At 40.0% G+C, this 23912-nt stretch overlaps 1 protein-coding gene across 2 annotated transcripts in view; it reads left to right on the top strand.

Annotated features, from left to right (window-relative positions):
- LOC132824351 (inactive serine protease PAMR1-like) overlaps nucleotides 1–23912 on the top strand; it is a 166893-nt gene that overhangs the window by 50916 nt on the left and 92065 nt on the right. For both annotated transcript variants that reach the window (XM_060838716.1, XM_060838715.1), the window contains exons 4-5: nucleotides 19707–19821; nucleotides 20864–21081. In XM_060838716.1, coding sequence (XP_060694699.1) covers nucleotides 19707–19821; nucleotides 20864–21081 — 333 coding nt within the window. The remainder of the gene's footprint in view (nucleotides 1–19706; nucleotides 19822–20863; nucleotides 21082–23912) is intronic.

The raw sequence follows: 23912 nt of genomic DNA, 5'->3' as shown, positions 1-23912 counted from the left end.
GTCATGCAACGCTAAGTAATAGTCCAATAGGTTTATTTGGAAGCACTAGCTTTCGTAGTACTGCTACTTCATCAGTTTGACTTCATCTGATGAAGGAGCAACACTCCAAAAGCTAGTGCTTCCAAATTAACCTGTTGGATTCTAACCTAGTGTTGTGTGATTTTTAACTTTGGCCACCCCAATCCAACACTGGCTCCTCCACATAATGAAGATGAAACAGATCTTAGAATCAGGGAAAAGGTGTGGGGAAGAAAAAATCAAAGATCTCTGATAGCATGGAACGTGAATATGTTTCATTGATGTCCAGCTGGCTGATCTCATCACAATCACTACAACTGGAAAATCTTAGCAGGTCTGGGAGCAGCTGTGGAGAGAAAGCAGAGTTTATGTCTTGGGTCCAGTGATCCTTTGTCAGAATGCTGCTGCCAGATCTGTTGAGTTTTTCCAACAATTTCTGTGATTACAATGAAATAGATTTTCATCCTCTCTGCATAGATATTGTGTCAAGGTGAGAGTGATGCTGGAAAAGCACAGCAGGTCAGGCAGCATCTGAGGAGCACCACTCTCATCTTGACTCTAATCTCCAGCATCTGCAGTACTCACCTACACATAGATAATGTGGTCAGCTGACCAGCAGCAGACATGCTGATAAGATTGTAAGAGCTACAATCAAGTGTGCTGGGAATTTTGGTCAAGCGAGCTTAAACTCTGACATCAGCTAAACATCAGTCAGGACATGTTGTGAGCTGTTCTGTAAGCTGTGACCTGCAGTTTTCTGTGTTGACCAAATAAGGCAGATGTCATGGTGATCTACTAGATATCATGACACCACTATTACCTTATATGGAGAGTAAATTGTAAACATTTGGGAATGGTTTACCAGTAAATTCCATTGGCTAGGATCAAACAGTGATCAGGATTTGAAAAATTCATTAACTGAGTGCCAGAGACCTTTCAGGAGACTGAGCACATTTTTCGAATAAAAGTGATCAGAACAAAAGAATTTCTCTCTGAAGAATCCTCCAGACCATATTGGAAAAGCACAAACCCTGAAGTTACTTTCAGAGAAGACAAGGAGTTGAGACCTGCACAGAGAACCAAGTTGGCCACTTCACTTGAATCAGGGTAGTATTTGATTCAAGCCAAACTTATAGAGATAAAGTAAGGTATGGTCTAATGTGTATTAAGTTAAAGTAAGATAAAGGGAGTTAAAGTTGAAGTTAGATGAAATAAGAAATAAAAGTTGCAATGAATGTCTTTTATATTGGGTCTTGATACTTAAGGAATTAAAATAAAGAAGGGCTTGTTTAATTAAGCTCTGAGTCAGTTTTTTGCTTTTTGTCTGTCACATAAGGGAATAATACCTAAGTGAAAGTTTTGAGTACTCCTTTTCAGGCAATGGTAATAATATGGATAAGCGAAACAGCTGCCCATTTGCTTCATTTTCATTCCGTTGACTTTAATAGCAGGTTCTGTAATGATTGGTAGTTCTCTATACAATTATCATTCAAACAGTGATCATAAAAATTTGTGGAATAGTAGCAGCCTGTTTACTGAATTATAGAAATCTCACTCTCATTCCTGTGGATCCAGTTCTGGGATGTTAACATCTAGTCATAGAGTCATAGAGATGTACAGCACAGAAACAGTCCCTTTGGTCCAACTCTTCCATGCCAAGGACATATCCAAAACCAATCTAATCCCATTTGCCAATACATATAGGAGGCAAAGAAAAGCTTTCTTTTGCCTGGGGGCAGTAAATTGGCTCAGTGGTTAGCACTGCCACCTCACAGCACCAGTGACCCAGGTTCGATTCCAGTCTTGAGCAACTGTGTGGAATTAACACGCTCTGCCGGTGTCTACATGGGTTTCTCCCAGGTGCTTCAGTTTCCTCCCACAATCCAAAAATGTGTAGGTCTGGTGATTGGCCATACTAAATTGCCCATTGTCTCCAAGGGTTTGTAGGCCAGGTGGAGTAACCATGAAAAATGCAGAATTACTGGGATAGGGTAGGGGTGTGGGTCTTGGTGGGATGATGTTTGGAGGGTCGGTGTGGACTTGATGAGCAGAATGGCTTGCTTCCACACTGGAGGGAGTCTATGATTCTAAGAGAAGTCTTGCCTGCCAAAACTTGGCTCAAATATGAAACCACACCCCTCCTTACCTTTGGGCTTGTTCTAAATTGCACAAATATCCCCATTGTCAACGATGATGAAGCTGAGCACATCAGTGCAAACAAAAAGGATGAAGTACTGAGAATCATTTTCAGCTAGAGATGCTGAGTGGATGATCCATTTCCTGAGGTCTCTGCTATAACAGATTTAATTTTTTAACTAATTTGATTCTCTGCATGTGTTATTAAGAAACAGTTCAGTACACAGGATATAGAAAAGGATGTAAGCCTTGATATATTCCGGATGAAGAGTTGCATTTCAGGTCAGGCCTTTCCTCTAGCCAAGCTGTTTCAGTGGAAACAACACTGGAAACTATCCAATGCTGTGGAAATTTTCCCAGATATATCCTATCCAAGAAAAATAAGACAAATACAATATGGCCAATTACTGCTTAGGAGAGTGATGAAAAATGTACTAGAAAACCTAGCTTGAGCACCAAAACCTGCTAACTGACACTCATTTGGGTTCTACCAAAACACTTATCTGCAGACCTCTTGATATAGACAACTAAATGCTTTTCAAAGCTGTGGTGAGAATGAACTGCCCTTGACATCAGTGCTAATGTTTGACTGAATTTAGCATCATGTAGCCATGTTAACTTGCTGCAAATCAGGTAGAGAATTTCCTGCTGACTGGTGTAATACTTAGCTCAAACAGGTTGCTGGAGTCCAAATGTCTCAGCCCCAGGAGTTCCACAGTAGTTTCTCAATGCAGTCTGAACTGAACCATTATATGCTGTTTCAACAATGATGGTTCCTACTGCATAAGATCAGAAGTATAAATGTTCACATTTGACTGCAATGTTCAGTTCCATTCATAAGTCCTCAGAAGCTGCCAATACCCATATAAACAGCAAGGCCAGGACAATATTCAAGTAGACTAACAACGTAGCACATAACATTTGTTCAACATTTGTTACAGGCAACAATTATGTCCAATCAAAGAGAATGTAATCATTTTCCCTTGATGTTCGACAACACTGTGATAATTGAATTACTCACCATCACCATCTCGGAAGTCACCATTGACTGAAGTACAACTGAATCAGCCACATAAATGCCATGGCCAGTGAGAGGCTGAATATTCAGACACAGTAATACTGTTGAATTTTAAGAGGTGATGGTTAGGTTCTTCTTTGTTGGGGCTAGTTATGCCTGGCACTTGTGTGATGAGAATGTTTCTTGGCACCTGTCAGCCCAGGTCTGAATATTGTCCACTTCTTTCCGAATTTGGGTGTGAATTGCTTCAGTATTTGAGGAATCGCAAATGATGATGGACCTTTATGCAATCATCAGTGATCATTCGCACTTCTGACTTTATGATGGAAGGAAGGTCATTAATGAAGCAACTGAAGATGCTTGGCTAAGGACACTAGCCTCAGGAACTTCTGCAGTTATGTCCTGGAGTTAAAATCATCGAATAATAGATGCTTTGATCCCAGAAGGACACCATGTCATCCATTGTGTCAACAAAGTTCTTACTGCATTTATCTCATTTTTCAGCTCTTGGCCATAGCCCTGGAGGCCTTTGAAACATAGGTGAAATGTTAAATTACAGTGTTCTGAAATTTTTGATCCATCACACTTTTAGGCAATGAGTTCAGTGAATGACTCCCATCATTGTCTGAGTGAGATAATTTATCCTCAGTTCTCCTCTTAGCTTTCTCTCACTTGCATTAAATATATGCCCCTGGTTATTGACCCCTCTAGTAATGAAGAAGAAGCAGTGGGCCTTTGTGAAGAATGGGAAAAAGCGCAGGCTCTAAAAGATTAAAGGGGAATGGCTGGGAGCAGATGTTAGGCACTTTTGTCATTTTAGAATGTGTGATAAACAAGGTGTTTGCCTGACAGTGTACTGTCTGCATCACTTGCAGTGTATAAATACCTAGTTAAAAATCACACAAAACCATGTTATAGTCCAACAGGTTTATTTGGAAGCACTAGCTTTCAGAGGGCTGCTCCTTCATCAGGTGGTTGTGGAGTATAAGATCTTATGACACAGAATTTATTGCAAAAGTTTACAGTGTGATGTAACTGAAATTATATATTGAAAAAGACCTGGATTGTTTGTTAAGTTTATTGTCTTTTAGAATGACCAAGTTGGTTTCAATTCTTTCATATGTAAATCCCAGAACTTTTTTTAAAGTTACATTCTCAAGTGAACTCTAAGAATAAGGTGCCATGTCAGCCAGGTAATGCATTGAAATTGTAAGGTACCCTGTGTGAGGCTGTTTGTGACCCAGTGTTCACAGTGATTCTATTTCTAAAAAAGGGATTTACAGAATCTTACATGGATTTAAGTGGTTTTTGAGCAAAATAAAATGTAATTCTGTAAGTACAAATTCACCCACAGACGTGTGTGTGTGTGTGTGCGCGCGCGTGCGCACGCATGCGTACGTGGAGGGTTTGGATGTCTGTGACAGAGTGTGTAAGTGTGAGTGTGAGTGTAAAGTGGTATAAGTCTGTGAGAAGGTGTGTGAGTGTGGGAGCGTACGTGAGAGTGTATGAGAGAAGTTCTGCATGAGTGTATGGGTTTAAAGGAGTGTGTGTGTCTGTCTGTTTGTGGATGTCTGTCTGTAGGTGTGTCTGTCTGTCTGTAGTAGTGTCTATGTGTGTGCATACACACAGACACAGACTCCTACAGACACACGCACGCACACTCCTACAGACTGACAGACAGACAAACACACACTCTTCCAGACGTGCACACTCTCCTACAGACCCATACTATCGTGCAGACCTTCTCTCCTACACAAGCTCTCTCTCATATGCTCACATATACATTCCCACACTCTCACCCACACACACTCACCCTCTCATAGACTTATACCACTTTACACCACTCTCACACAGAACTCATTCCCCCCCCCCCACACACACACACACACACACACACACACACATGGATGCACACATGGATATAGGTTTGTGGGGTGAGCTTGTACTTATGGAATTTCATTTTATTTTGCTCAAAAACTACTTGAATCCATGTAAGGTTCTGTGAATCCCTTTTTTTAGAAATAGAATCAGTCTGAACATTGGAGCATAGACAGCCCCACACAGGGTACTTCACACCTTCAATGCATTATTTGGGCCAAAATGGCACCTGTTGTTAAAGTTCAATTGAGAATGTAACTTTAAAAAGGTTCTGGGATTTACATGTGAAAGAACTGAAACCAACATGGTCATTTTAAAAGATGAGAGACTTAACAAACAATCCAGGTTTTTTTCAATATATAATTTCAGTTACATCACACTGTAAACCTTTGCTATAAATTCTGTGTCTTATGACCTTATACTCCGCAACCACCTGATGAAGGAGCAGCGCTCCGAAAGCTAGTGCTTCTGAATAAAGGTGTTGGACTATAACCTGGTGTTGTGTGATTTTTAACTTTGTACACCCCAGTCCAACACTGGCGCCTCCAAATTATAAATACCTCAGATTTCTTGCTGAAGTCAGAGTTCTTTCTTTGGGAATTCTCTGGTTTAAGTTCTGCCAACATGTTGGCAAAATAAATTATTGTTAACTTTGACTGAGACCCTTGAGATTATTTCACAAAGTAATCCACTTTCAGCACCATAACAAAAGCAATAAATGTTATGTCAATTATTGAAACTGTTGATTTTTTTTCCATGCAGACATGATTTCTCAGGTTGTGAAGGGCAAGACATTTAAATAACTTGACAGCTTGACTTCAGCATATCTTTTCTACTTGTGATTTATCCCTAAATACCTTTACCATTATGTCATGAAATGCACACTGCATATACTTCATTGAATCCCTACAGTGTGGAAACAGGCCATTCAGCTCATCAAGTCCACATCGACGCTTTGAAGAGCATTCCCACCCTGACCCAGCCCCCTACCATATCCCTGTAACCCAGCATCTCCCGTGGCCAATCCACCTAAACCTGCACATCCTTGGACTGTAGTAAGAAACCGAAACACCCAGAGGAAACCCATGCAGACTTGGGGAGAATGTGCATACTCCACACATACAATCGCTCGAGGTGGAACAAATTTGAATGGCCCAAACAAGTTATAATTAGAAGTTTCATTAATAATTTTGTCAATCACACGTTCCCTTTCATAAAATATATTGCTTATGTAATCCTGCAAACTTTTCTAAATGGATTAAGGTTTCCTTGATCATAGATTTTGACATTTTTGAAATGGCTGATGTTAAACTAACTAGCCTATCGTTCCTTGATTTTCTCTCTTGTTCCTTGAATATCTGTATGTAATTTTCCACCTTCTAATTGGATGGAAAAATTCCCAAATTTAAAGAATTTTGGAAACTCAATGTTCGCACATCCACTATCCCTGTGACTATCTCTTTCCCCTATGAGTGAAAATTGAATTAATAGAAATGGATCAGGTCCCAGCTGTCATTTACTAAGGACAACAAAATCTCCACCTTCATTTCTGAGAAAATCGGGCCCACTTTGCCTGTTTTCGCGATAGAAATTTCTTACCAGAATAGAGAGTAACTTCATGTCTAAAAATATTAGGACGTTAAGGTAGATAATATCAATGGAGATGAAGTACTGGAGAGAGTTAAGGGACTAAAATCTGACAAATTTGATGGCCTACATGAAAACCTAGGATTCAAAAATGATTGGCTGCAGAGTTAGTGAATGTGCTCGCTATGGTTTTCCAAAATTCTTCGGATTTGGAAGTTATACCATCAGAAGTTAGAATTGACACTTAAAACATATTTAAGAAACAGGAGAGGACAAACAAGGAAGAACAGGCCAGTTAGTCTAACATCAATCATTTGAAAAATGCTGAAGTCTATTATTAAGAAAATATTAACAATCCATTTAGAAAAGTTTGTATGTTTAGACGAGCAATATGGTTTATAGAATGGAGCTTGTGATTGACAAAATTATTAATGTCTTTTCAGAATGTGACCAGTAGGATAGATGAAGGGGAGCCAGCAGCAGTAGTATTTCCAAACTGCATTCTATAGGGACCCACATAAGAGGTCAATAGGCTCATAGAAGTGGAGGTAATAAATTAGCTCGGATAATAGATCGGTTAATAGACAAAGAGTAAAGATACAAATAGAGCTTTTTTAAGTCAATAGGTGGAAATTAGTGAAGTGCTACAAGTGGTGTCAGGTCCTCAGCTATTTAGAAATTACAAATCAGTAATTAAAATACAGTAGTCTCTGTCTCTTCATCTATGTGGGCTGATGGCATAAAGCTAGGTGGAAAGATAAGTAAGCTATGGGGATGATACAGAGAAAGACTGCAAAGATGATATCTAGGTTAAATAAGTCAGTGCAAGATGGCGGTTAGAGTACAATATAGGGAAGTGTGAACTTACTCACTTTGAGCATTAGAGTAGAAAACCAAGATATAAATGAATTTTAAAAAGTAGGAAAACAGAATTTATCTGCAAGGTATGAAATTTATAAATGTTGATCCTCTGAGAGGCTTGTGTGTTCAAACTCAAAGTTAGTATGCAGGTTAAGAATGTGACTTTTCTTTACCACTTCCATTTTATTATTTTTATATTTTACACATACTCTATTGCTGAGACAAATACACTGTTTCCCACCTCCCTGCTGCTCTTCAAATCACAGAATGTTTCTTTCCAATGAAGTACAATAGAGTCTGTCAGCAGCAAGCATAGTATAGGAGAGGACACTATTTGTAGGGGCATCAGTAAATGGAGTGATGATGCACTAACCTTGGGATTGGAATAACATTGGTGAGAAGGACCATAGAAGTTAGACTTAAAAGGTAAGGGAGATTTTAGAGAAGAGGTGAGGAACAGAGGAGAGAAGGTTAGTCTAGTTTACTGCTAAATTCCTGATGTTTTGTGTATGCAGAAAGGTAGAATTGGAAGTTTTTGGGATGAGTTCTAAATATGGTTAGTATATTACTAATTATATTTAAAGTAACTCGAAAGGGAAGGATGTTTGAAGTATTGTGTACTGACTACATTAGGCACTTAGAATCATAGAATCCCTACAGTTTGGAAGCAGGCCATTTGGCCCAACAAATGATTGTACAGGAATTTGTTCAGTTTGAAGAATTACTGTTAAAAATGCTTTCACTTTGTGGTTCATTGTCAATCAGTGGTAATAACATATTACTTTTTCAGTAATATTTAAATACATATATCATCTTGGATTCATCAATACAATTCAGAAGAATACCAATTCAAGGGGAAAACCAACATCTTTACTGCATGTTCTGATAAGTGTAAGAGAATAAACCTCAACAAAGTATGCCTTTTTCCAGCAATGCTCAAGTTCTGCATTACTAAGCAACTATTTGTAATTTTTAAAATTCACTTTTGGAATATGGATATCAATGCCTGGCCAGCATTTATTGCTTGTCCCTCTTTGCGAGTGGTGACTGTCTTCTTAAACCGCTGCAGTTCATGTAATACATACTGAATGATTAATTCTGGGTTAATTTTGTCTTGAGAAATTCCAGTTTACTTATTCAAAGGTTGCTGAAATAATGCACCAGAAAGTCCTATTTTAAAGGAAATATTTACGAAGTCTCTGAATCATGGGAGGTGATGTCTTCCCATATCTTGATCTTTTCATTTCAGACAAGGGTCACACACTTTGTTTCCTTTTCTTTGGTCCAATCACATTTCTGGCAGGTATAGCAAACACTGGAAGGGTGATGGCATTTGGTCCTTGTTGCAAGAGATTAGAGGACAGGGATAAGCAAGTATTGCTACAATATGCTGGGCTTTGGTAAGACTACATCTAGAATACAATTTATATTTTTGGTATCCATGTTTAAGGAAGGGTAATATACTTGCAGTGGAGGTGACACAACAAAGATTCACTAAGTTGTTGCCGGGGTTAAGTGGTTTGTACTATGTTGAGAGGTTGAGTAAATAGATTCTATATTCTGTGAAGTTTAGGAGAATGAACAGTGATCTTATTGTCACATACAAGATTCTGCAATAGGCTTCATAGGCTTGATGCTGGGAGTTCCAGTTTTTGGGGAATATTAGAACACAAGTGTGATTATTTGGGATTGAGGTAAGGAGAAATTACTTCATTCAAAAAGTTTGTGAATCTTTAGAATTCTCAATGTTCACACATTGTACTTGTTATGTATTTGATACATATCATACCATAATTGATACATATATCACCCACCATAAGAAACCAAGACACATAAATGGAAAGCTGGACATAACACCAGTGCTTCACCAGTGGCTCCCTGATGACGTTACCTAGTATGGTGACAGAATGTCTGAAAACAAACCTTCCAGCTCAACGAACAAACTTACAACCAGAATCTCAACCTGAGCTACAAATCTTCTCAAAAATCGCAAATTGTACTTTGTTCTCCCCCCACAAAATTTATTTGTTCCTGGCATCTGTACTCAAGGTAATTTGTCTCCAGTCTGCTACAATTTATTTGTTCTTTGTAACTTGACTTCATTTATTTCTTCCTCCTAACCATGGTATAATTCATTTTTCCCTATTGAGTGTCCCATAGTTTGCTAGTGTTGCTAGTGACCACCACAGTTTCTTTGTTTTTTGTTAAATTTAGCTAGTTTCTCCTGTGAACAATCACATTTCCCCGCTGACCCTAGGTCTCCAGGATTATATAGTATTGAAATATAATCATATGCATCAGTGAGCTAATCAAGTCAAATCTTACATGAGTATTACTGGAAGAAAAAGCAAAATCTTGAGTGGAACATTAATGTCAGCAAAGATTGCTTGGGTCAAATGGGATGGTTCTGCACTGTACATTTTTGGTAATTCTAAGTGAATCCAATTTGACAGCAGTAAAAGGTACAGCACTTAATCTCTTCCCCAAAACTGTGTTGCACATTCTTTATAACTAGTCATCAAGCATGAATTAATTCATCCCCAAACCTATTTATCCATCAAACTTGTAGTAAAATTTATTTGCACTGAGAATCTGTGTGCAATTTATTTGTCTTCTGCTACTGTTTATGCATCCACAATAACCATGTCACATTTACAGTTCCTGTAAACTTGGCTAATGTTTACTGTGATCAATCTCTTTATTCCATTGAGTTGAGCTCTCAAGAATAAATATTAATGAAATGTAACAGGACACAGCAGCGAGCTAATTGGGTTTCACTCCATCTCTAAAAAAAACAATTAATTGGCAATCTTACTTGAAGACTGAACATTTAAAATTGAAGGAACGGCATGAGCACCGAAACTGTGAGAAGGATAGTATGAAGCAGGAGCAATGAGAAGTGTATACAAGAAGAGTACGCAGCAGTGAAATGGGTACAGGGAGACATGGGGGGACATGATTGAGATGTATAAAATTGAGGGACCGAGGATAGACATGAAGAAACCTTTCCTTTGAAGGGGTCAAAAGCTAGGAGCAAAGATTTAAGGAAAGGGAATCTGAGGAAAATGTTTTTAACCCCACAGGGTGGTGGGAATCTGAAACTGATTTCTTGTAAGAGTGATAGAGACAGAAACCCTCATAACATTTAAGAAGTATTTAGATTTACATTTGCTAAATCAAGGCACACAGGCTATGGCCAATTGCTGGAAAATGGGATTAGAATAGTTAAGTGGCTGCTTTTAACTTTGCAGACTTGATGGGCCAAAGGGCCTTTTTCTGCACTATAGACTGCTGTGAGTCTGAGGGTTGGGAAACAGTGAGATGGATAGTGAGAAGCATAAGGGATTTGGAACAGATGAAAATGTGTATGGCAAAATGTGTTGGGCCATGGGAAACAGAGGTAAGGTTTAGGAAACAGTAAAATGGAGAGTGTTTGGAAAAGTGAGATGATCAGTGAGATAGTGCGTTCTGCAACTTGCCACCTCCCACCCTCCCCAGTTAGCCTGAGTCTCCATCCCAGACTTAAAATCTCCCATTGATCTGAGAGGGGATCTGATTGAGACATGATCACCCTGATCTGAGAGGGGATCTGATTGAGACATAGAAGATTATTAAAAGGATTGGACACTCTGGATGCAGGAAACATGTTTCCGCAGATGGGTGAGTGCCAAACCAGAGGACACAGCTTAAAAATACGGGGTAGACCATAGGACAGAGATGAGGAGAAACTTCTTCACCCAGAGAGTGGTGGCTGTGTGGAATGCTCTGCCCCAGAGGGTAGTGGAGGCCCAGTCTCTGGATTCATTTAAAAAAGAGTTGGATAGAGCTCTCAAGGATAGTGGGATCAAGGGTTATGGAGATAAGGCAGGAACAGGATACTGATTATGGATGATCAGCCATGATCATATTGAATGGTGATGCAGGCTTGAAGGGCAGAATGGCCTACTCCGGCACCTATTGTCTATAATAATAATAATACTCTCTCCATCCCCCTTGTCCTCATAGCATTGACAAATCCTCTGCTATACACCTCGCCTATGGACCCAAGACCTGTGCACATGTTGAACTTGATACCTGTCATCCAACTCCACACATGCACATGCACCAACCTAGACCTGGCAGCCTGCTGTCCTCAGACCCTATTCCATCTTTTATCCTATCTGCCTGATGTCTTCTTCCTTCACTCCTGCACCAAATACCTACTTGGTCTGTGCCTGCCCCCCTCCACCCCCACACCAAGCACCCAACTCCAGCCCCACAAAGTAAGGTGCTGCATGGAGACTTCATCTTCTCTTTGACTGATTAGTTGACTGTTCAATGCTCCTCATCATCACAAGTTTGCCCTCACCTATGTGTGCCTTAAGAAAGCAAAGACTGACAGCCTGAAAATGTGTTGCTGCAAAAGAGCAGCAGGTCAGGCAGCATCCAAGGAACAAGAAATTCGACGTTTCGGGCATAAGCCCTTCATCAGGAAGACTGACAGCCTCCAAGTAAGCAGTAAAGTAAAGGAGTGCTAAGAAAACGATCTAACTTGTGCAGATGCATGAAGTATGTCTGTATGTCCCTGGATACAAAGCAACCTAGCAGAAGCATACATGTTATAGGTGTCCCTGACCTCCAAAGTAAAATGTTTAAGGGCTTAAAGTGGTGTGTGAATTGATTCCAGCGTATGGAAGGTGATGTGGTGAGGCTGGTAATTCAATGATGCAGACTTGCATGAATGAATGTTGAAGAGGACGGTGGCCATTCTGCATGTACGGGCATATGCAGAAGAAGTTTTTGCAAGGTGGCTGTGTCAAATATTCAGCAAGCTACAACAACATTATACACTCTGATCTATCTCTCAGGAATTTGAGCTCTCTGATCTCTATTTAAATTGAAATGAATATATGGAAATAGGATAATCACTGATCAATGGTGAGCTGAAGTCCCCATTTATGACTTAAGGGGAAAACTGGGAACACTTTTGATGTCTGGAATCTGATTTTTCATTTTCACTGTATTTTGTACCTTTCTCATCCTTACTCATGTCACCTCCAAGACAGAGAAAATTGCTTTTAATGAGATGTATGATTCACAGCAAGATGGATGGTGAGAAACAATAAAAGTGATTATAAGAAATAATGAGAAGAGGAATCAGAAAGATTGAAATATTTCTTGATTGCTAAGATATTATGGGATGGAAAATCAGAAATAGTGAGGACAGTGGGAAGCTTTGAAAAGACAGGAAGAAACAAAGATGAGTTGTCAAAAGTGGTGAGATAGTGTGAGAAACAGTGAAAATGAAATTGTGATGACAGATCAAAATGGTAAGTTGAAATGAGAAATAATGAAAAATATAATGAGGACCAAAGACAAGTAGTGTGAAGCAATGGGGAGTATGGTGGTGACATGGGGAATGGGAGGTTGAGCTAGATAGTGAGAAATAGTGAGATGAAGCCTGTTGAGTGACATGGCTGAATTAATCAATACATTTAGGGTGTAGGTTTGTTTGCTGAGCTGTAGGTTTGATATCCAGACGTTTCATTACCTGGCTAGGTAACATCATCAGTGGCAACCTCCAGGTGAAGCAAAGCTGTTGTCTCCTGCTTTCTATTTATATGTTTGTCCTGGATGGGGGTTCCTGGGGTTTGTGGTGATGTCATTTCCTGTTTGTTTTCTGAAGGGTTGATAGGTGATATCTAGATCTATGTGTTTGTTTATGGCGTTGTGGTTGAAGTGCCAGGCCTCTAGGAATTCTCTGGCATGTCTTTGTTTAGCCTGTCCCAGGATAGGTGTGTTGTCCCAGTCGAAATGGTGTTTTTTTTCATCTGTGTGTAGGGCTACGAGGGAGAGAGGATCGTGTCTTTTTGTGGTTAGCTGGCGTTTGTGTATCCTGGTGGCTAACTTTCTTCCTGTTTGTTCTATATAGTGTTTGTGGCAGTCCTTGCATGGAATTTTGTAGATGACGTTGGTTTTGTCCATGGGTTGTACTGGGTCTTTTAAGTTTGTTTGAGAGTGTTGGTGGGTTTGTGTGCTACTAAGATTCCAAGGGGGTCTTAGTAGTCTGACAGCCACAACCTACACCCTAAACCTTAACCTGAGCTACAAACCTTCACAAACCTTGCAATAATCAATACATGTGGTTGGAACATTAAGCTAACAGTGAGGGTAGAATGTCAATAAGTTTTGTGATAGAATTAGGAAAGATTGAGAAGGCTCAAATAGAACTTAAATATTAGTTAGGCTGAATGGGCTGTTCCTTTACTGTTATCTATTATACTGTAATGCTGTGTAAGTACAGTTGAGTTCATGTGTTCCCAATAAAAGTGCTATAGCAGATTTGTCCCCCAGAATCTATCCTGTAATTTTTTTCATCCCCAGTAACTGTGTTGAAGTTTATTTCTTCCCAGTAACTCTGATCTCAAATATTTTGTTCCTCATAACTGTTTCTACAATTTATTAATTCCAAGTAACCATACTGAACATTATTTGTCTCAGTATATGCACTCAAGTTTATGTTTATCTGATAACTGTGGCATTTGTAACAAGGTCAGCCAGCTGGATCTCATAGAATATGAGTTCCCTGACTGGGACTGTTAATCAGATCCAGTCTCTGAGCCCTGGCTGACATAAAAGGATGAATGTCATGGATATTGGGAGCTTGAATGTCTGACTCAGGAGAGGCAGTGCAACTGTCAAAGACAATGCATATGTTAATAAAGGGTTATTGGTAATGGGATGTCAGCCAAGCTACAGTGTATTTGTCTTAAAATGGCTACAGTGAAGAATTGTCTTGTAATATGCAGCATCACTGCCCCTGCCACTGAAACTCCAGTTTCAAGTGACACATCAGGATTTGATGTCCAAGGAAGGTGTGACATTAGGCAACAAATCAAATTGAGCATCAGTTTGTAAGTAAGTCCTGCTAACATATATCAATGACAGGTAGTAAAAGCAAGTAAAATTCCTGGGCAGCCTTGTCATAGAAAAGAATTTGGAGTCTCTGCCATCAGTATCCATCACTCCAGATTAAAATATAATAGCGAGAAGTGTATGTTGCCACAGGAATTTAGATTCATTTGGTATCCACTTAGCTGAATGGCTTGTGGTATCAGGTTGTTGATGGTGGAGTCTGTTCCCTGTTCTGGGTAGTGTGAAGTTAGGACTCGCCTCCTTGTCCTACCTATGGTAGAGATTGTGACATTGTGTGTCAGACCTCCCTTTGTGTAGTAACCTTAAACAGTTTATTCAGCCATAATAACCATACTAGGAGAAGGTGAGGACTGCAGATGTTGGAGATCAGAGTCAAGAATGTGGTGCTAGAAAAGCAGAGCAGGTCAGGCAGCATCCGAGGAATAGGAGAATTGACGTTTCGGGCATAAGCCCTTTATCAGGATCCATATTATTTTTTGTATGGTTCTCCTAAACTTGGTCAATGTTTACTGTTTCTCCTGAGATCAATCAATATTCTCCATGGAGTTAAGATCTCCAGAATAAATGCTATTGAAATATAACCACACACAGCAGTGAGCTAATCTGGCCTCACCACAAATTCTTAGAAGTAGAAACAGTGCCTGCTACAAATGAGTGAAGAGCCAAATGTTCAAAATCAAAAGGGGTATCATGAAAGTACTGAAACAGAAATGGGGAATGTGCAACAATGACCTACATAGTACTATCAGGATATATTTCAATCCATGGTTGGATTAAAACTTACCCACTTAACGTTAGATGGCTTCTGTGCTGGAAATTCCTGAACAAGGCCCCCCTGTTAAGAATCTGTCCACAAACCACAGTCCTGAAGAGAATTGGCATTGAATTCATAGCCCATTCTGCAGAAGTCAGTGTACTATATTAAAATGTGCAGCAGCTCAGTGAGCCTTTTATAAGCTACTGTGAAAGGGTGAATGTATTCCTGTTAGGGTGAAAGGAAAGGCTGGTAGGGAATACTGGATGACCTGAGAAATTGAGGTTTTGTTAAGAAAAAAAAAGGAAGCATATGTTAGTTGTAAACAGGAGAGATCAAGAGAATCCTTAGAAGAGTATAAAGGCAGTAGGAGTATACTTTAGAGGGAAATCAGGAGGGCACAAAGAGAGAAACCTTTGGCAAATAGGGTTAAGGATAATACAAATGATTTTAATAAATACATTAAAGACAAAAGGGTAAGTAGGGATAGAATAAGGCCCCTCAAAGATCAGCGAGGCAGCCTATGTGTGGAGACTCAGGAGATGGGGGAGATGCTAAATGAGTATTTTGCATCAGTGTTTACTGTGGAGAAGGACATGGAAGATATAGAATGTGGGGAAATAGATGGGGTGACATCTTGAAAAATGTTCATATTACAGAGAAGGATATGTTGGATGACTTGAAAAGCATAAAAGTGGATAAATCCCCAGGACCTGATCAGGTGCACCCTAGAACTCTGTAGGAAGCTAGGGAAGTGATTTTTGGGCCCCTTGCTGAGATATTTGTATTATTGATAGTCACAGGTGAGGTGCTGGAAGACTAGAGGTTGGCTAACATGGTACCACTATTTAAGAAATGTGGTAAGGAAAACCCAAGGAACTACGGACTGGTAAGCCTGACAAGTTGTTGGAGAGAATCTTGAGGCACAGGATTTACATTTGGAAAGGCAAGGACAGACTAGGGATAGTCAGCATGGCTTTGTGCATGGGAAATCATATCTCATTAACTTGATTGAGTTTTTTGAAGAAGTAACAAAGAGAGTTGATGATGACAGAATGGTAGGATATGATCTATGTGGACTTCAGTAAGGCATTTGACAAAGTTCCTCATGTGAGACTAGTAAACAAGGTTAGATCTCATGGAATACAGGGAGAACCAGCCATTTGGATACAGAACTAGCTTGAAGGTGGAAGACAGAGGGTGGTGCTGAAGTGTTGCTTTTCAGACTGGAGGCCTGTGACCAGTGGAGTACCACAAGAATCGGTGCTGGGTCCACTGTATAAATGGTTTGGATGTGAACATAGGAAGTATAGTTAGTAAATTTGTAGATGACACCAAAATTGGAGGTCTAGTGGATAGTGAAGAAGATTACCTCAAAGTACAGTGGCATTTTGATCAAATGGGCCAATGGACTGAGAAATAGCAGATGGAGTTTAATTTAGATAAATGTGAGATGCTGCATTTTGGAAAGTTAAGTCATAACAGGACTTATACAATTAATGGTAAGGTCCTCGAAAGTGTTGCTGAACAAAGAGCCCTTGGAGTGCAGGTTCATAGTTCCTTAAAAGTGGAGTCTCAGGTAGATAGGATAGTGAAGAAGGCTTTTGGTATGCTTTCCTTTATTGGTCAGAGTATTGAGTACAGGAGTTGGGAGGTCATATTGCAGCTTTACAGGACATTGATTAGGTGGCTTTTAGAATATTGCGTGCAATTCTGGTCTCCTTCCTATCAGAAGGATGTGATGAAACTTGAAAGGGTTCAGAAAAGATTTACAAGGATATTGCCAGAGTTGGAGGATTTGAGTTATAGAGAGAGGCTAAATAGGCCAGGCCTGTTTTCCCTGGAGCATCAGAGGCTGAGGGGTGACCTTACAGAGATTTATAAAGTCAGGAGGGGCATGGATAGGATAAATAGACAAAGTCTTTTCCCTGGGGTGGGGCAGTCTAGAGGGTATAGGTTTACAGTGAGAGGGGACAGATATAAAAGTGGGGCAACATTTTCATGCAAAGGGTGGTGCGTGTTTGGAATGAGCTGCCAGAGAAAGTGTTGGAAACTGGTACAATTGCAGCATTTAAAAGGCATCTGGATGGGTATGTGAATAGGAATTGGAGGGATATGATGAAGGGCTTTTGCCCGAAACGTTGGTTTTCCTGCTCCTCGGATGCTGCCTGATCTGCTATGCTTTTCCAGCACCACTCTAATCTAGATTCTGATTTCCAGCATCTGCAGTCCTCACTTTTGCCTATTGGAAGGATATAGGCAAAGTGCTGGCAATTGGGACTAGATTAGGTTATAATATCCAGTTGGCCTAGATGAGTTGGACCGAATCGTCTGTTTCCATGCTGTACATCTCTATGACTCTGTGACTCCATAAGTGTGTAAGCTAAGCATGGGGTTAGGGTTGCAGATTTTTAAAGGGTGAGGGTGCCAGGTAAGTGTTGGATTACTTAGCATAGATTAGAGTCAGCGGGAGTTGTGGAGTTAAATCTAGCAATGGGGAAGTGTTGTATGGTGGGTGTCAGACTGGCAGGTGGAGACAGGGTCAATTCCACACACTGCTGTTGAAATGTTTCTCTGGTTGTATGAATATTTAGGCCCATTGTGTAACTGTGACTGATAAACAGTGAGATAGGATATAGGGAACAGGGACCAGGAAGTGTGAAAGATGAATGGAATTCTCCTGGCCCTGGAGTTGCTTGTGCAATGGTGAGAAATGTGGGAGCATTGTGCGAGAACGAGAAACCTGATTCTCAATGTCGAGGGTAAATGTCTGATTTTTCTCCTTAGTATCAGCAGTGAATTCCAAATCTTGATAGCAGCAAATACTTTATTTTCATGTCAATAAACGTGAGTCTTGCTTCATTTTACACAGCTCACAATTCACCAATGACCTGCGGAGAAACTAGACAGCGTCAAATCTCTACTTGAAAGTCCAAATGGTTAACTGGCAGATACAGTTCGCCATATGCTTTTCTGTGTCTCCATCTTCAGGTTCAATCACCAATATCCCACTGCACATTACATGGGTAGTGACTGCCACTAGCTTTGATCTACGAAAGTTGGCATCCACAAAACAGCCTCAGCACGTAATCACTATGGCCAATCTTGGACTAACTCACAATACAGTCCACAATTTCACCACTGCACTTTGGAACTCATTGACACCTTGCATTGTAATGTTCCAGATAGGTCTCTATGTACACAGTCACATATGCCCATTTTGTGTGTCTGCATGGGATGCAGCTAATGGATCTTAGCTTTCCTTAGCATTCACTGACTTTGTGCTTACTTGGAGGCTCACAACATCTTTGATTTTTTTAATTCATCGCTGCTTCATTGAGAACTTACAGGGGCTCCCAGCATTTCTGACCTGATAGAAAGCCATGCTGCTTGTTGTGGATGCTAACACTGAATAGCCAATAAAATGAACATGTTGTTGTGCAGTACCATGTTACATTAGTGTGACACCTACTAATTGGATTGAAGGGTCTGTTTCCCTGCTGTATGACTCTGTGACTCTATGGCTAAGTATAGAATATGAGTGGACGCAAGGATCTATTTCAAGACTTTAACATTACTATTGGCCTCAGGTATCTAAAATGCTAAGTCTTGTCTGTAATTATGAGCATAAATACAGAAGTCACATGACACCAGGCTATAGTTCATCAGGTTTATTTGAAATCACTAGGTTTCAGAGCATTGCTCCTTCATCAAGTAAAGGTGAAAGCTAATGATCTCAAATAGACCTGTTGGACTATAACCTGGTGTCAAGTAACTTCTGATTTTGTCTACCCCAGTCCAACACCGGCACATTTATATCATGAGCGCAAAGGTTCAACAATGGCTAAATTTTGCTGCTATTCAGAATGCTTCCAGACATAAGCAACACTTTGCCAATATAACTTTGAAGAGGCTGCTTTACACTGATATGCCAGCTAGGTAACAAGGTTCAAAGCCTAAAATGACAATTGATCAAATGTGATGATTGAAAGTGCATATACATTTCCAGATGTGAAATTTTGATTACAGTGGTGTCACTCAAGCTACCTATGTTCCTTCAGAGCATTTATTCCATCCCCTATGTCTCAATGCAGTCCTGGGATCAGCTGGTAGGATGGAGAGTACCTGCTCTGTCATAGAGCCTGCTGGTTTGGGTGGAGAATCCTGAGGATATTCGTAGTGAGAGGGTCTGGACATGCAGACAGTATCCTGCCTAAATGTACCTACCCTCTTAAGCTTCAACCTGTCTGAAAATGTATTGGTGAAATAAGTAGGAGAGTTTAGGAATTGTGTGTCAGTGAGATTGCGGAGTAGTTTATATTGTACGTGATTGTGATTCCTTTTGTTTTGTGAGATTCTTGGCTGAAGTATTATTTGTGGTATGACATATGATAGGGTTAACCCTAACCTTAACCCTAAAGTCTTAAAATAGGAAAACTTGTCTCGTGATTCTTTCCATTAGTCATTAGGAAAATCACATCTCTTTTGAAAGGTTATCAGTCTCTACAGGGATTGTAACAATGTTCTTTTCATTTCCAGAATGTGGGGCTGTTATAAATGCTTCAAGAGGGCAGATTGTTCTGGAAGGATATCCCAGCAACTCTCATTGTGAATGGACAGTGTCAGTGAATTCCAGTTTTGCTATTGAATTACGGTAAGTGTAGTTTGGCTTGTTAAGTGTAGTTGTAGATTTTTTTTCTGTTATATTTGACATTATCGTGGTTTAGCTTTGAGGCAGAAACGTTGATTTGTTTGAAACTGTGAGAGGTCTTTGGCTGAGATAACATCGTTAAATTCTGATATATCAGTATCCTGGATCAAAAGCACAGCTTGTGGTACATGAATTGATCATATCAGGTATAAAATATTCTGATCTATATAGCTATTTAGAACTACAAGGCACCTATTTAATGAATGAACAATGAGTGCCACCTTCTGTTTGAAACAAATGCTGCCAGTTTCCAATTAATTCAAAGCTTTGGAAGTTGCTCACAGGGTTTTAAAATCTGAACATTTAATATTCAAATTATAATTCTTAACCTTGCTTTAAAATCACTCTATGGTCTTGCCTCTCTATCTCAGTAACCTCCTCTCGGGGCTACTTACTATTTTTTAATTCTGACCTCTTGTGCATTCATGCTTTAAATTGCTCCCAACATTGGAAACTGTCTACAGCTGCTTTGACCCGAAACTCTGGAATTCCCTACTTCACTATCTGTTTCTATATCCCCCCCTCCCCTCCACTCTTTTAAGACACTATCAAAGCTCTTTTACCAAGATTTTGGTCTCCTCTCCTAATATGCCAAATTTTGTTTGACAATGTTCTCCAAAGCACTTTGTGATGCTTTACCAATTTGAAGATGCCAAATAAATGCAAGTTTCTTTTGCTGTGTTAGTGGACTTGATGAACAAATGGAGAGTGACTGATAGAGTGACTGACAGTATTGCAGCACTTCATCACTAAACTCTTCACTGGTTTATAAACTGAGTTCAGTACATGCATACAAACAGCCCTACTTTTATATGGGAAGTGGCATTGAAGAGCCTGCTGACAACTTAGGAATGAAATCAGTGGGCCTGCTGCTGAAGTCAAAGTAGTACATAAGGAGCTTGTCCCTTTATCATTGGAAATACTGCTCGTGTATCTGTCTGTCACAGAAAGTTGTTGCTCAGAGTGTGAGCTTGCTCTGTTACAGATTCTCCATGCTGAGTCTGGAGTTCGATTACATGTGCCAATATGATTATGTGGAAATCCGTGATGGCGATAACATTGACTCCAGGGTTGTTGGAAAATTCTGTGGAAATGAAAGGCCTCCCCCAATCAGGACTACTGGGAGCTCGTTACATATTTTATTTGTATCTGATGGGTATAAAAGCTTTGATGGATTTTTTGCTACATTTGAGGAAGTTGATGGTATGTAGACTTTCAGATTTCAGATCAAGTATTGCCTCACTTTTGTGTCTTGCTATGTTATTTGTTCACCCAGAATCATTCTGATTCACGCATTCTTACTTCTTCCAATTTGCAACTTACTTTCTTTCTCTCGTGCCCGTTTCTTTCACTTTACCCTTTTTATTCATTTCACTTTCTTCTTCACTTGCCTTTACTTTTTTTCTTTTCTTCTTGACCCTCTCCTATACACTTGCTCCTTTTGTCCTCACCTGTCCCAGCCTACTCATTAGCTTTCTTCTCTCCCTTGTCATCATCTTTCTTTCTAGGTCAGTTTACTGTAGCCAGATTATAACCACTGCAGCTGAAGCTTCCCACTGCTGCTTCTAGCCCCTCTCAGACCCTGTGTTGATTTTAGGGTTCATCTTGCAGGCAGGAGGATACCATGAGAACATGTGCAGATGCCAAAATCCTTTTTGATACTCAAAGAAATTCATGTGGCAGTTAGGCCTTCTTCCTGTGCGGTGAAGAATGGAATAAAATGTAGCCCTAGCTAGTGACCATGTCATCCCATGAATGGATGAAAAAAAAACAACTCTTAGGAACAGGACCAAAGCAATGGTTTTGATTTTAAGTCCAGTCTTTTACTTCACACCAGCCCATACAGAAACAGAAGGGTGAAAGCTTTGAAATCCCACATACTCACTTGAATCTTCTGTTTATACCTGCTTATCCAAATCAGGCCATTCATAAAGATACCAGAAGTGGCAGGTGATTGCCTAATCATCACACCAAAGTAGTGAACTGATGGTGACATACAAATTAGTTGAACATCAGGGAAGTCCTGTTGTCAACTGCGGGTATTGTAACTAGTCAAGGTTTCCTTGTATCTAGATCTCCTTCTGAATTAGCTCGAATGGAGAAGACCCCTCACCACCATTTCAACCATCACCACCCAACCTGAGCAGTTCTGGAATCCTTTAGCCCAGCTCCATAGCCCCAGTGTTCATCTCAGTCTCAGTGAAACCTTTGTTCACATGCAGTGCTCCCCTTCCATGGATCATGGGTCTCTAGCTGTACTTTCCACTATTGCTACATTTCCATCACTGTCTTCTAATCAATTCTCGGTTATTTTTGCTATAGTCAGCAGAAAAGTACTGGTGATGCTGCCCTCTGCTGATAAATTCACCGATAATCCATGGCCTCGTGTTAATATGAAGGCCTGTGAATATGAGTTAAGTCTTGTGTGGCTCACAGTCATTAGTTGTTGCATGTTCCCCATTTCTAGGGAGCAGAAGTTAAAGCACCTCACCCAAGACAGCTGAGTTGATTGAGATGAAATGTCTGAAGCTGTGATGAAGCTTTCCTCAGTTGGTAAATAGATTGAGGGATCATGGCTCAACAGCACCACTTATAGCTGGCTGGCAATACTGCAGCATTTTTCATCACAGCAAACCTGAGTACGCATCAAAAATAAGAGTGGAACATACAGCCATGAACCTTTAGAAGCATTTGAACAGCAATAGGACATTATTTCCCTCAAGCCTTTTTTGCCACCTGTAGGCTAATACCACATACAGGTTTTTCCCCAATACTCCAAAAAATCCATAAGTAACATAAAACTAACAATCTCAGATTGAAAATTTACAATTAATTTAGCATTCATTGCCACTTGTTAAAGAGAGTTTTAGACTTCTACCATTACACTATCTGTAGATGCTTTACTTAATTTTGCTTCGAATCGACTTGGCTCCCATTTTTAGACTTAACCCTCCTATTCTGGGCAAGCAGAAGAAATAACTTCTCTGTAACACAAACAAAAAAATATAAAGTCATAATATCTGAAGTGAAAGAAAGAATTAATGTTTCAAGTACAATATGGCTCTTCTTGAAAACAATTTGCAGCTTTTTATATCTTAAATACTTTAATCAAAATACTTTCTTCTAACTATTAAGCAACACAAGCCTTGAGCAGAATGTTCCCAGGCCCTGAACAATGCAGGTAATGATGAATCAGTTGGGAAAAAATATGGCGAGATCACCAGAAGTGGGATATTTTATGTCAAGAAAAGAAGTCCAGCTCTGTAACAATGTTTTGAATAGCAAGTTGAGGATCTCACCAGTGAGGTCTATTCATGTGCATTTGTAGGCCATTAGAACATAATCTCATCGATGTGTGTTTTCCTGTTCACCCATGTGCTGGAGAGAAATTAAACATCAATATGAAAGCCAGCGTGGATATCTGGCATTTCCAGTTCATACTTGCTCTCCAGGGCCTCCATCTTACCCAGTCATCAACAATATCTCAGGACATCCTCCATAGGCACCACCTGCCCACAACTCCCCATCCATGGAGGTCAGCATTCGACAGGTACCAGTTTCATCATATCACCATGGCACACCTCTGATCTATTTTGAAAACAGTTGTGCACTCCAATTCTGCACACTTAATTGCAATGAAGTTGACAGAATACATTGCATGTAGGGTCAAATACCCAACTCATGAATTGGACCAGTGTGCGTGTCAGGGCTCAATGCTTACTCTCTAAGCACTCACTCACTTTGCATCACCTTGGATTCTAACAGTAATTCTGCCTTGCCTTGCAGCACAATCTCAAAATCAGGCAGCTTATCGTGTTTGTGATCAGTCAGTCAAGGTGTGGCTGTGTAGTTCTACAGCACTGTGTTGCATCAGTGTTATATTAGCACCATGTTAAGGAGTGTACAAGGCAAATTAACTGCATGTGCTTCAATCAAATGGCCATGTCTCAAAGTCGAAGGGGAATTAATCCTTAGTTATGTCAAAGTTGGCGCCTTCAGTCAGGGCTTCTTAGAATAGTAAATTGAAGATATTG

The sequence above is a fragment of the Hemiscyllium ocellatum genome, chromosome 18, assembly GCF_020745735.1.
Source record: "Hemiscyllium ocellatum isolate sHemOce1 chromosome 18, sHemOce1.pat.X.cur, whole genome shotgun sequence".
NCBI lineage: Eukaryota > Metazoa > Chordata > Chondrichthyes > Orectolobiformes > Hemiscylliidae > Hemiscyllium > Hemiscyllium ocellatum.
The sequence above is the reverse complement of the archived record's forward strand: the minus strand, read 5'-3'. Positions and strand labels throughout refer to the sequence as shown.